This window comes from Pseudophryne corroboree, chromosome 2, assembly GCF_028390025.1.
Source record: "Pseudophryne corroboree isolate aPseCor3 chromosome 2, aPseCor3.hap2, whole genome shotgun sequence".
Taxonomy (NCBI): domain Eukaryota; kingdom Metazoa; phylum Chordata; class Amphibia; order Anura; family Myobatrachidae; genus Pseudophryne; species Pseudophryne corroboree.
This window is the reverse complement of record NC_086445.1, coordinates 132,702,866-132,716,555: the sequence shown is the minus strand read 5'-3', so window position 1 is coordinate 132,716,555 and position 13,690 is coordinate 132,702,866. Positions and strand designations below refer to the sequence as shown.

At 52.2% G+C, this 13,690-nt stretch overlaps 1 protein-coding gene across 5 annotated transcripts in view; it reads left to right on the top strand.

Annotated features, from left to right (window-relative positions):
- The window catches only part of FLT3 (fms related receptor tyrosine kinase 3), a 238,801-nt gene that overhangs the window by 156,200 nt on the left and 68,911 nt on the right, over positions 1 to 13,690 (top strand). For all 5 annotated transcript variants that reach the window (XM_063951725.1, XM_063951722.1, XM_063951724.1 and 2 more), the window contains one exon: positions 11,753 to 11,863. In XM_063951725.1, the coding sequence (XP_063807795.1) occupies positions 11,753 to 11,863 (111 nt within the window). The remainder of the gene's footprint in view (positions 1 to 11,752; positions 11,864 to 13,690) is intronic.

Sequence of the window (13,690 nt, the reverse complement as noted above, 5' to 3'; positions counted from 1 at the left end):
GGGAAAAAGTTCCAGTAGCAACAGATCCCTTGTAAGACCCTCCCTATGCCAGCTTTCCGGCCAAGATGCCACACACCACGATCCCTCCAAAAAACAACCAAATCCATAGGCACCTGCGGCATCGGTAAACAGCTGCAATCGGTCGCTGCCTACGGCTGGCGCTTGCCATATGCTCACACCGTTGAAATCCTCCAGGAACGACGCCCATACGGCCAGATCCCTTTTTAATTCAGAGGACAATCGAACGAAATGATGAGGCCTGGCACACCCCGCCGTTGCCCTTTCGAGCTTCCGGCAGAAAACCCTGCCCATCGGAATTACCCGACAAGCAAAGTTAAGCATGCCCAGCAAGGACTGCGCCTGACGCAGCGTGACCTTACGCGAGCCTTTGAACCGGCAAATGGTTTCGCGGAGCTTCGACACTTTGTCCTGAGGCAAGCGACACTCCCCCGCCACTGTGTCGATTTCAATCCCCAAGAACGATAAACAGGAGTCAGGACCTTCCGTTTTGTCCTCGGCTACAGGAACACCGAAGTGGTAAAAGAGAGCCTGGGTGCTAAACAACAAATCGGCGCACCTCGTGTCGTTCGCCGGACCTGCGCATAGGAAATCGTCGAGGTAATGTGCAACCCCGTGGCCGCCTGACGTCGACTCCACACACCAATGAAGAAAAGTGCTAAAGCGCTCGAAAAATGAGCATGAAACGGAACATCCCATCGGCAGACATTTGTCGATGAAATACTCCGTCCCAATCCGGAAACCCATGAAGCGGAATGAGTCAGGATGCAATGGCAATAATCTAAAGGCTGACTCAACATCGATCTTAGCCATGAGGGCCCCGCTCCCGTAGCTGCGGACCATCTCTAGCGCCTCGTCAAATGACTGATACACCACCGAGCAAAAGGCCGGTGGTATTGCGTCGTTGACCGAAGCCCCCGGCGGGTAAGACAGATGCTGTATAAGCCGAAAAGCGCCCGGGGACTTCTTCGGAACCACCCCGACCGGGGAGATGACCAAGTCATCCACCGGGGGTGATCTAAAAGGCCCCCCCATCCTGCCCAACCTGATCTCCTTATCTACTTTCTCCCGCAGGACGGTAGGCAATGCCCGCGCTGACTGGAGATTTCTCTGCGCCCGCACTGATACCTCGCTTGCAACAGGCAAGCGAAAACCAAACTTAAAACCGTCTAACAAAAACTTAGCATCATCTCTATTTGGATACATATGCAGCCATTTGCCCATCGTTGCCAACTTAACTGGCGTTGGGACTCTGCTGAGCGGTCCCGCTCGCGGTCTGCTTAGAGTAAGGCTGCTTCCCCTTGCTTCCCTGTCGCCCCCCTTTGAAACAGGAGGAGGCTGGGTGGGCTCCCCCACAATGGTGGCAGGAGTGACGAAACCGACACTGCTTGCCATAGGAACATGTTCCGCTGTTAAATGCGAAGCATTTCCCCCGAGTGGCAGACCGCCCGCCCCCGCGAGCGGCCAACCCGCCTGTCCTGGCCATTCCTCCGTCCGCGGCCGCCCCCTGGGCTGATGACCCCGCGCGACGCACCCCTGTCCCCTGTTTCTGGGGCTCCGCCTCTTGTTGTGACGCCCGGGTCACCTTGAGCCAGACCTCCACGTCTTTGAAACCAAAATCCATAACCCGCAGCCCATCCTGTTTCTCCCGAAACTCTTGGTCGTACTGGCGCCATTCCGAGCCTGCGGACGTGCGCTGCATGTCATGCACTAGATGAAGGTACCGGATGATATTCATGTGTTCTTCCGGCCTATCCTCCAAATAGCATGCCGCAAACACCCAAAAACCGGCCAGCCAATTATCAAAAGACCGGAAAGCTTCAGTACCCATGCCTGTCTTAGCGGCCGCCGCTTTGTAATCCCTCTTCATGGCCCTCGTCAAGACGAATAAGTCCACGAAGTCACCCCTACATATTTTCTTGCGGCAGCTATCTCGCAGCCCCCTCATAACTGCGGTGTATTCGCAGCGCACTACTCCCGGCAGATCGCGCCGCTTCTTTGCCCTACGCTCCTCTACACTCATTCGCCTGCGTCGCTTGCGCCTCTTCTGCTGCCTTGCCGCTCTTTTGGCAAGTTTCTCGGCCTCCTTCCTTGCCCTAGCAGTGCTATCCGCGTCGGACGCCTGCGACGCTAAAGAAGAGGAGGACGCGGAGGAAGAAGAGCTTCGCGAACTCGAGCTAGTGGTGGAAACCGATATAGATTGCACCAACTCACCGGATGCTATCGACCTCTCCGACCCGGATCCTTCGTTATCCTCCAGCCAATCCTCGTCCGCCACGGAGTCCGCCCCATCTCTTTCGCTTCGGTCCTCTGTGGAAGACAAAACAGAAGAGGGCCCGGCCCACGCTTGTGGCGCACGCCGGGCACCCCGTGCGGAATGCGCGGTGACTGTGCGCCCCCGCTCCCTTTCTGGTCCCAGCTCAAGCTCCGCCGCGGCGGCCCCCAGCTCTCGGCAGGCCCGTGCTATTCGCTGTGCCGCTGATGCTCTACGGTCGCCAGACCCTCTGCGTCCCGCAGACTGGCCCCCATCCCGCGCGGCGCGACGCCCGGAACCGCCGCCCGATGGGTGGCCGGTCCTTGGTTGGGCGCGAGCCCGCGCCCGCTGACTGCTTGATGCGCCCCGGGGACCCTGTTCGTCGTGCTCTAAGCCGAAAGCAAGGGCACCCCTGACGGCTCTGCCACTCTCAATTGCAGAGCCTGCTTCCTCCCTTTCTGGGGAAGCAGAAAAATCCCCTGACCCCGCGGAGGACCCACTGTCGGGCTCAGCGGCCCGTGCCGCGGCCCTGCGGCCGCTGACCCACTCCCTGTCTTCCAGCCTACCGCGGGGCCTGCTGTGACCCGCGGTATCCACGGGGAACTGCTGCCCCCCCGTGCGTGCTCTCCCGCGTGCCACCGGGCCCGCGGAGGGCGCACCCGCCCGCTGGCCCCGGCCATCCCTTGCCGCTGGTGCTGCACCCCTACTGCCCCTTGTCGCCACCATGCGCCCAGCGTCGCCAACTTGAGGCGTACGCTGCACCCCCCTCATGTGTTCCCTCCCCCTGCCGTTTGCCGGCATACAGGGAGAAGGAACGGGTGATACGTCTGCAGGGGGCTCTGCTGCGCGCGCACGTGTGCGGCCTGCAGCTTGCGGAACGAGCGTGGGCGCGCGCGCGCCTCGGGCGCGCGTCCCACGTCCTCCCGGCAACGGCCTGCCGCCATGCTCTTCCTCTTCGGCCGCCGCGCGGGCTTCCTGCATAGGCCCCGCGCGGCGACCGCCTGCTCCCGCACCAGCCCTCTCCCCCCGCCCGGCACGAACCCTCGGCCGCGGCGAGGAAGGAGAGGTGCTTTCCACCGCTGCCGGGCGCTCACCGTAGCGCGCATGCGCGCGCCCGCGGGCGCCCGACCTGCTCCCGGGTACGGCGGCTCCCGGAGGGGACGGCCGCCGCCCACTGGTCCTCGGGTGGCCTGAAGGGACGACCGGTCCCCCACGCCACCCTCGTCCTGCCGAAATGCTCCTGGCCCCCGGCGGCGAGCCCGCCCGGCCCCCGCTGCCTACGGCCGTGGGTGTAGAGGCCCTAGAGGACGGAGCCCCGTCCCTCAGGCCACCCACCGCCTCCTCAGGGCCCGCTCGGACATCCGAGCTGTTGAAACGAGCCGGGGCCCTTAACACTCGCCGGGGCCTAGCAGCCATGTCAGCAGGCAGACCAGGTGAGAGGTATAGATAGGGGGGGAGAGCAGCCACGGATTCTGAATAAACAATGTGCAAGCAAGAGACAAGGGAAACAACAGTTTTTGCTGGCACTGCAGCACTCACCAAACCGAGTCACCAAGAGACTTAAAATGGCTTCACCTTCCCTATATATATCAAGCCCTCCCCCTCAAAGGCTGTACTTTCCTTACAGCTAGGTCCACCCCTCCCCAGATGTTCAACCCTTTCCTCTCCTATGCAGTCAATACTCTCTTCAAAGAAACAGAATCAGTCTGGGGGACGGGCCCATTCCGGAACCACATAGCCCAACAATTCACAAACAGTAACCAGCAAACAAATGGAGTCATCAGCCATCTTGCACAGCATTATCCAAGTAGAGAAGAATAAAGGCCTCAGGTCCACAAAAATTACAGAATGGAAATCCATCCCCCTCCCTTGCACCTCAACGGACTGCAATGTGATACAGTACAGTTCTCCAGTGTCGAAAAAGTCACATTTTGAGGCCCTGAATGAGATTACAGTGTGGGTCCACACAGTCACTAATGACGAGATGGAGGCTGCCGCTGATTAATCCGCAACTCCCCCAATTTATTTATAATTTGTTGTGTAGCGGAACCCACAGGCTCACCCAAGGGCTCCGAGGGCATCAACACGGGTAGGCAGGCAGACTGTTCAGGAGAAACAGGCACCGCAATAGTCTCTTCTCCAAACATAGCAAGAATCCTTTTCTCAGATTCCATAACAGCCTTCAGGATAGAGGAGGTTAGATGTTCAGAGGTACTAGCAGGGTTAAACATGGCTGCAGGGGGTGCCTCACCGAAGCCAGTAATATGTAAAGAAGCACTGAATAGCAGATAGAAATAATAAAAAGGTCCAGTCTCAAACAGGCAATATCAGAGGTATAAAACGCAGAAGAAATGGCAGTTCCGTGTGTTCATGATAAAGGAGACCTCAGTGTTCAGCAGAGAGCTATAGTGAAAAAAAAAAAAGGTGTGCACTCACTAGGGAAGCATAGGAGAGAAGTTATGAAGTGCCCAGATCTGCGGTTTCCTAGGGGCCCGGTCAAAAGATGGCGTCTTCGCGGCGGGAAAGCACTCTCTGAATAAGCTGCTCCCAGGGTCGTCCAAAGTGCAAGGATTCCGCTCCCAATATAAGGCGACAGCAGCAGCACAGACACAGAGTTAAAAGCACCACTCAGAAGAAGCCGCCATTCAGCTTGGGTAGACAGTCGGGTAGGAGACGTGGCGGATCCGCAGCAGGTAAGTTTGGCCACAGTAAACATGCGGTCGATCCCGGCGATGTAGAAGTCTCCCACCGCCGCCAGTCAGCGCCAGCAGTCCCCGAATCAGCAGCCCACCAGCCGGAGCGGTCAGAGGAGAGGAGTGCCGTAGCCGGAAGTGAACCTGCGCACAGCACAATGTCAGGCAGCGTGGCCGGCCGCGACACCTAGGATGTAGGCCGCACTACGCAGCTCCGCAATGCCAAGGTTTTTCTGCAGCTAGAGACACAGCACAAACACCAGAAGATGCAGCACACTGGAACACCCCTGTGGAGCAATTTCCAACGAGAACGCAGCAGGGAGCAGGATATATCAGCAGGATGTTGGTGAGGAGCTACAACCTGCAGATGCTACTCCATGCCGAGCCAAGCCCCCCCCCCCCCCCTTCCCTCCCCCAGGCTCAGTTTAGAAAATGTGCCCTGCGAGATGGAGGCACTTGGGGGAGCTCTTAGAGTCTCTCTGAAAAGACTTAATGTTAGGTTTTCTATTTTGGGGAGATCTGCTGGCTACAGACTCCCTGTTTCGTGGGAAAGAGGGGAGAGCAGCCTAGACCCACTTCTAATGAGTTTCAGGGCTCTGCTGCTGCTGACAGGATGCCTTCAGCTCCTGTGGGGAGATGAACGCCGGGCTCTCCTGGATGCTCGCTCCCACAGCTTGCCGTCCCCCCACTTCAAGCCAGAAGTCAGAAGACAGGTGAGTATGTGAGGAAAAGACATCTTCTCTTCAACAAAGACGGCATATAGCGGTACCGCGCAACGCGATTTGCTCAGTGCACGCCAGGCTCCCGGACTGTACACACCGCTGGGTGCAGGGCGCTGGGGGTGGGGGGGGGGGGGGGGGGGGGGTGGCGCCCTGGGGAGCTAAAAATACCTCATAAATAAGGCTGGCATATCTGTACAGTGCCCTGGCACTGCCCGCAAACACCCGCAAGGATAAACATGTAAAAATAAGCGGAAAGAAGCGCACCATGTTGGGGGCGGGGCTTCTTCCTCCAGGCTCACTCGGCGCCATTTCCTCCTCCAAGCAGCAGCGCTGGTCCTTCCTCACAGCAGCAAGTACCAGGGGCTATAAAACGAGGGGGGGCAGATTATTTACATACATATTATAGCGCTGCAGCTCTGTGACACTTGAGGGTGTTTTTCGGACCTGCACTTTGGCGCTGGGGTGTGAGCTGGCTCCTTTCCTTTTGTTCCCTCACAGGCTTTCTTTTGGGTGCTGTTACGGAGACAACATGTCTGAGGCAGAATTTTCCTCTCGGGGGGATAATTTATTGGGGACACCAAATGTTTTGGGGGTCCTGTCGGCACCGCCGACTGCTGATTAGTTAACTGCTTTAAATGCTTTAAATGCTAATGTTACTCTATTAAATCAAAAGTTTACTGAATCTGACTCTCAACTGCAGATTTGGAAGAGATCAGTAGATGACGCTTTATTACAAGGGTCACTAAAACGTGGTGTTGACCAATTAGATGACACAGATACCGACGCGGACTCTGATACCGGTGCCGATTATGCTGATTCTAGATTAGATCCTAAATTGGCTAAGAGTATTCAATATATGACTGTGGCTGTCAAAGACATATTACGTATTGACGAGGACCCCTTTACACCAGAAACGAGGGTCCTTATTTACAAAGAAAAGAGACGCTCGGTTTCTTTTCCTCCTTGTTTTGAACTAAATTACCTTTTTGATGGCATTTGGAATACACCTGATAAGAAATTTCTCATTCCTAATAGGATCAAGGCGGCATACCCCTTTCCCGCAGCAGATAGGGATAAGTGGGAAATACCACCCACAGTAGACAAAGCCCTAGCACGCTTGTCTAAACAGGTAGCGCTCCCTGCGGCTCAGTCGACGACTCTTAAGGAGCCGGCTGATCGTAAGCAGGAGGCTACTTTAAAAGCTATTTTAACTACCACGGGGATGCAGCTTAGACCGCTTATTGCGTCAGCATGGGTTAGTAGCGCCATTGAAAAATGGGCTGAAAGTTTATCTGCGGATTTAGATACTCTGGATAGAGATAGCATCCTAGTGACAATTGGTTATATCAGGGACGCGGCTGCATACTTGAAAGAGGCTGCAAGAGATGCTGTCCTCCTGGGGGCTAAGGCTAATGCTATGTCAATTGCGGCTAGGCGTGCGCTATGGACTCATCAATGGAATGCTGACGCTGATTCCAAGAAAAATATGGAGTCCCTTCCCTTTAAGGGTGGGGAACTGTTTGGTGACGGCCTTACTGATTTAGTATCAGCGGCCACAGCGGGTAAATGTACTTATTTACCTAATGCTCCTGCACAACAGAAGAAACCGCACTATCAAATGCAGTCCTTTCGGCCCAATAAATATAGAAAAGACCGAGGTAACTTCTTCCTCGCTACCAGAGGTAGAGGAAGGGGCAAGAGAACTTCCGCCTCCTCGAGTTCACAAGAGCAGAAGTTCTCCCCGGCTTCCGCCAAATCCACCGTATGACGCCGGGTCTCCCTTACAGGAGACCGCACCGGTGGAGGCACGTCTAAGGCTTTTCAGTCGGGTTTGGGTTCGCTCGGACCTGGACCCTTGGGTGTTACAAATTGTGACCCAAGGGTACAAACTGGAATTCCAAGACGTTCCCCCTCGACGTTTTTTCAAATCACCCTTACCAGTTTCGCTTCCAGACAGAGTTCTAGTCTGTGGAGCAATACAAAAATTTTGTCAAAATCAGGTTGTGATCCCGGTCCCCCGGGCACAACAAGGGAAAGGGTTTTATTAAAGCCTATTTGTAGTGCCGAAGCCGGATGGCTCGGTACGACCAATCCTCAACCTAAAATCTCTAAATTTTTTCCTGAAGAAATTCAAATTCAAGATGGAGTCTCTCCGAGCGGTGATCTCCAGCCTGGAGGAGGGGGAATTCATGGTGTCTTTAGACATATAGGATGCCTAACTTCATGTTCCCATTTATCCCCCTCATCAGAGTTATCTCCGGTTTGCAATCCAGGATACTCATTACCAATTTCAGACGTTGCCGTTTGGCCTGGCCACGGCTCCGAGGATTTTCACAAAAGTCATGGTAGAAATGATGGTTCTCCTCAGGAAAAGAGGAGTTATAATTATCCCGTACTTGGACGATCTCCTGATAAAGGCGAGGTCCAAGGAAAAACTGGTAAAGGACATTGCACTGTCTCTGTTGCTTCTACAACAGCACGGCTGGCTCTTGAACCTGCCGAAATCACACTTAATTCCAACAACCCGGTTGGCATTTTTGGGTATGATTCTGGACACGGTCCAGCTGGGAGTGTTCCTCCCTCCGGAGAAAGCACTGGAAATTCAGAGTTTGGTAAAACTCATTCTGAAACCACCAACTGTCTCCATTCATCAATGCATTCGATTGCTGGGGAAGATGGTGGCGGCATACGAGGCCCTCCAATTCGGGAGGTTCCATGCCAGAGTGTTTCAGTGGGACCTGTTGGACAAATGGTCCGGATCCCACCTTCATATGCACCAGAGGATAGTTCTATCTCCCAACACCAGAATCTCACTCCTGTGGTGGCTACACAGCTCTCACCTCTTAGAAGGACGCAGATTTGGGATCCAAGACTGGATCCTAGTGACCACGGATGCAAGTCTCCGGGGTTGGGGAGCAGTCACACAAGGGGTGACCTTCCAAGGAAGATGGTCAAGTCAGGAAACTCTTCTTCACATAAACGTGCTGGAGTTGAGGGCCATTTACAACGGCCTTCTACAAGCGGAGCATCTTCTTCGAAACCGGCCTGTCCTGATCCAATTGGACAATGTGACAGCAGTAGCGTACATAAACCGCCAAGGCGGCACAAAGAGCAGAACAGCAATGGCAGAAGCCACAAGAATTCTTCGCTGGGCAGAGACTCGGGTAAGCGCTCTGTCTGCAATTTTCCTTCCGGGAGTGGACAACTGGGAAGCAGACTTCCTCAGCAGACACAATCTACATCCAGGAGAGTGGAGCCTCCATCAGGAGGTCTTCTCCCTACTAACAAATCTATGGGGGGTTCCTCACATAGACATGATGGCGTCCCGCCACAACAAAAAACTACTAAAGTATTGTTCCCGGTCCAGGGACCCTCAGGCGGCGGCAGTGGATGCACTGACGTCACCTTGGTGTATCCGTTGGTGTACGTTTTCCCTCCGCTTCCTCTCATTCCAAAGGTTCTGAGAATCCTAAGAAAATCACAGATTCCAGCGCTCCTTGTAGTTCCAGACTGGCCAAGGAGAATTTGGTACCCGGATCTTCAGGAGTTGTTAGTCGAAGATCCATGGCCTCTTCCTCTTCGCGAGGATCTGCTGCGGCAGGGGCCGTTTGTCTATCAAGCCTTACAGCGGCTACGTTTGACGGCATGGCGGTTGAACGCCAGATTTTAGGCCGTAAGGGTATTCCCGATGAAGTCATCCCCACTCTTATCCTTGCTAGGAAGGGTGTGACGTCGAAACACTATCACCGTATTTGGAGGAAATATATTTCCTGGTGCTAATCCAAGAAAGCTCCAGTGGAGAAGTTTGACCTTGGACGTTTTCTCCATTTTCTACAAAATGGAGTGGATGCGGGCCTTAAATTAGGCTCCATAAAAGTGCAGATTTCTGCTTTTTCAATTTTCTTTCAGAAACAATTGGCCTCACTTCCTGAGGTGCAGACCTTTGTAAAAGGGGTCCTGCACATCCAACCTCCTTTTGTGCCACCTGTGGCACCTTGGGATCTTAATGTGGTTTTGATATTCCTAAAATCACATTGGTTTGACCTTTAAGTAAAGTGGAGTTGAAATTCGTCACTTGGAAGGTTGTCATTTTGTTAGCATTGGCATCCGCAAGGCGGGTGTCTGAATTGGCGGCCTTGTCTCACAAGAGCCCTTATTTGATCTTCCATGAAGATAGGACAGAATTGAGAACTCAGCAACAATTTCTGCCAAAGGTGGTTTCCGCTTTTCATATTAACCAACCTATTGTGGTGCCAGTGGCTACTGGCACTTTGGCTGAGGAAAAGTCTCTGGATGTCGTCAGAGCTTTGAAAATTTACGTTGCCAGAACGGCTCCAGTTAGAAAAACAGAACCTCTGTTTGTGCTATATGCTCCCAATAAACTTGGGTATCCTGCTTCCAAGCAGACTATTGCCCGCTGGATATGTCACACGATTCAGCAGACTCATTCCACGGCAAGTTTGTCGTTACCTAAATCGGTAAAAGCCCATTCCACTAGGAAGGTGGTCTCGTCCTGGGCGGCTGCCCGGGGTGTCTCGGCATTACAACTTTGCCGAGCTGCTACTTGGTCGGGGTCAAACACGTTTGCTAAGTTTTACAAGTTTGATACCTTGGCCGATGAAGACCTAAAGTTTGGTCAATCGGTGCTGCAGAGTCATCCGCACTCTCCCGCCCGTTATAGAGCTTTGGTATAATCCCATGGTTCTTTTGGTGTCCCCAACATCCTCAAGGACGTAACAGAAAACAGGATTTTAATACCTACCGGTAAATCCTTTTCTATAAGTCCGTAGAGGATGTTGGGCGCCTGTCCCAGTGCGTACTGTATCTGCAGTTTAGTTCTGGTTACACACAGGTTGTGTTATGGTTTCTTCAACTTGTTGCTGAATTTTGTTCATGTCCGTTGGCATGTGTTCAGTTGAATGCCATGTTATTCGGCATGTTTATGGCGTGAGCTGGTATGATGCTCACCTTGTTGTTAATTCCTTTCCTCAAAATGTCCATCTCTCCGGGCACAGTTCCAAACTGAGTCTGAGGAGGGATATAGAGGGAGGAGCCAGGTCACGAAAGTCTTAAAGTGCCCATGTCTCCTGCGGATCCGTCTATATCCCATGGTTCTTTTGGTGTCCCCAACATCCTCAAGGACATAATAGAAAGGAGACACATTGTTACTGGGGTCCTTATTGGAATCAATACTTCTGATTGGGGCGCAAATGTCCACAGGGACTTATAATATTCTTATATCTCAAATTCGGATCTGCTTTGTTGCTTTAATACATTAGATCAGTGGTTCTCAAACTCGGTCCTCAGGACCCCACACAGTGCATGTTTTGCAGGTAACCCAGCAGGTGCACAGGTGTATTAATTACTCACAGACACATTTTAAAAGGTCCACACGCGGAGTTAATTATTTCACTTGTGATTCTGTGAGGAGACCTGAAAAACATGCACCGTGTGGGGTCCTGAGGACCGAGTTTGAGAACCTGTGCATTAGATAGTTTCAGCCCAATAAATTAACTACTTCGGAGAGTTTATTAAGTTATATTTGGGATTTTTCAGATTTTCTTTGTCTAAAGGTATACATAGCCTGTGCAGTTTTTTTGTGCATTCTGTCATTTCCCTTGCTTTTTCCCCTACATTCTGGCAGTATGCAAACAGGGGGAGAAATGTAGCAGCCTGCGAAAAGCAGGAAGTGCAGAACTTTGGGGGTCATTCCGAGTTGATCGCACGCTGCAACTTTTTGCAGCCAGTGCGATCAGATAGTCGCCGCCTATGGGGGAGTGTATTTTAGCTGTGCAAGTGTGCGAACGCTTGTGCAGGGGAGCTATAGAAAAAGATTTACCGGTAGGTATTAAAATCCTGTTTTTTTTCCATCGTTCAAAACCTCAATTCAGCCATGTGAACAGGATAAGTGGAGACATGTACTGTATTTGTGAATATTGGGACTCCATGAAAATGTGGGAATTTAAGACTTAAGCAAATTACTGGCCAAAGTATAAGAGACCTGATTTTGTAACATCACATTTCAGATAGAGCTCACAATGCTTATAGATATTCTTGTATTTCAGAAAACCCTGATGTTTCCGAAAAAGATGCCTTAATGTCAGAATTAAAGATGATGACTCAGATTGGACACCATGATAATATAGTCAATCTGCTGGGAGCATGTACTGTGTCAGGTGAATGACTCTCTTTTCACATCTTGTTTATATCTATTCCTGTGTTTTGTTACGATAGTATCCCAGGGGGTTGGGGTATCGGGTAACCGGCAGTCGGGATCTCGGCGGTCAGCATATCGACGCCGGTATCTCGGCTGCCAGATTGCCTGCGGGAGGGGGGGGGGGCACAACGAAGTCCATTGCAGTCTCACTGTGCTTGCCGTGCAGTGGGCTCAGGAGGTTCTATTCCTAGTCTATGGGTGTCGTGGACACCCACGAGTGGAAATAGTCCATGTTAGTCAGCATGCCAACTGTCGGGATTTCCAGCGGTCGGGGTTCTGGCATCGGTATACTGACTGCTGGGATCCCGACCGCCGGTACCATGATTACATCCTGTAGCCAGTGCAATTTAAGTGTTCCAGGGCCATTTTCTCAATGCATTCCCTGTGAAAAGCTGGGCCACTTGCTTGAGTCTGCCCCCCAGGCTGAAAGTTGCCAGCCAGCCCCTGCCCGTAGCCCAGTCAGAGCTGAGGGCTGTAGAGAACAGGGATGACCCCTACCTGCATATGATGACACCCCACAAACTGAAGTAATATACAGAAATCCAATACCATTACAACAACAACTCAGGGTTATTGCATTGGACTAGGATATAATAAAGCAGAATAATCAATACCAACCACATTCATTTTGCACACATGCAAAATTTAAAAGGCACAATCGTACAGGTTGCACAGACACTTTATATCTCTATACTGTTTGCAGTTGTGCAGGTACTACTTACCCAGGATGGAGGGACCCAGCAGGAGCCTGGGTCAGCTGCTTAGGGAAACATTGGACCCCTGTGTGGCCACCAGAGCTCCCTGTACAGCAGTGGGGAGGAGGGGATGTGAGGGCAGTGTGCGTGTGCACTCAGGAGTAAGTCTCCCCCCATAGGTGCTGACTGCTGCGGGTGGGGAAATGTGATCTGCATTAGGCAGAGGGCCTCCTGTAGATCACATGGCTGTGCAGTCGGCACCTTTGGGGAGAGACTTCTTCATTAGTGCAGATGCCCCCTGCCATCACGTCCCATCCTCCCTGCCGTTTTGTTAGTGCAACAGCTGCTGAGGGGAGAAACTATTTTTTACATTTGTCCACGCCCCCTTCACTTCCCTGGCCCATGGCCACTTTTTGTGGCCTTAACTGTATGCAGTCCATTAATAGCACAGTCAACTCATGGGTGACTCACAACTAGGCTGTAATACTGAAGGCAGGAAATGTTAGGGAATAATACGATGGAATTAAAAGTCGGTAAAAGATTGTGGTTCTATTAAATGGGTCTATTATGTGAAAATCTTCACAAATTTAATATTATCAATTAATATTAGATTGCAGTGGTGATTAAATTGTTCATATCTTCCCTGGATCTGTATACACTGACAGTTACCATTACAAATAAGAAGGTTATAACCTCCCACCTCAACCGCTACTTCTCTCCTTCTGCCTGTTCCCATCTTACCTACCTCCTCAATCTCTCCCTCTCCTCAGGCACTGTCCCCTCTGCCTTCAAGCCTATTCTTAAAAAAAAACTTACCCTTGATCCTAACACTATCTCCAACTATCGCCCCATCTCTCTCCTCCCTCTCCTCCCTTTTGCCTCCAAATCTTGAGTGTACTGTCTACCACCACCTTACTGCCTTTCTTTCCTCTCACTCCCCGCTTGACCCATTTCAGTCTGGCTTGCATCCTCTTCACTCAACCAAACTGCACGCATCAAAGTCTGCAATGACTTCCATGCGGGCAAATCCAAGGGACACTGCTCTCTGCTTATTCTCCTTGACCTCTCTGCTGCTTTTGACACTGTGGGCC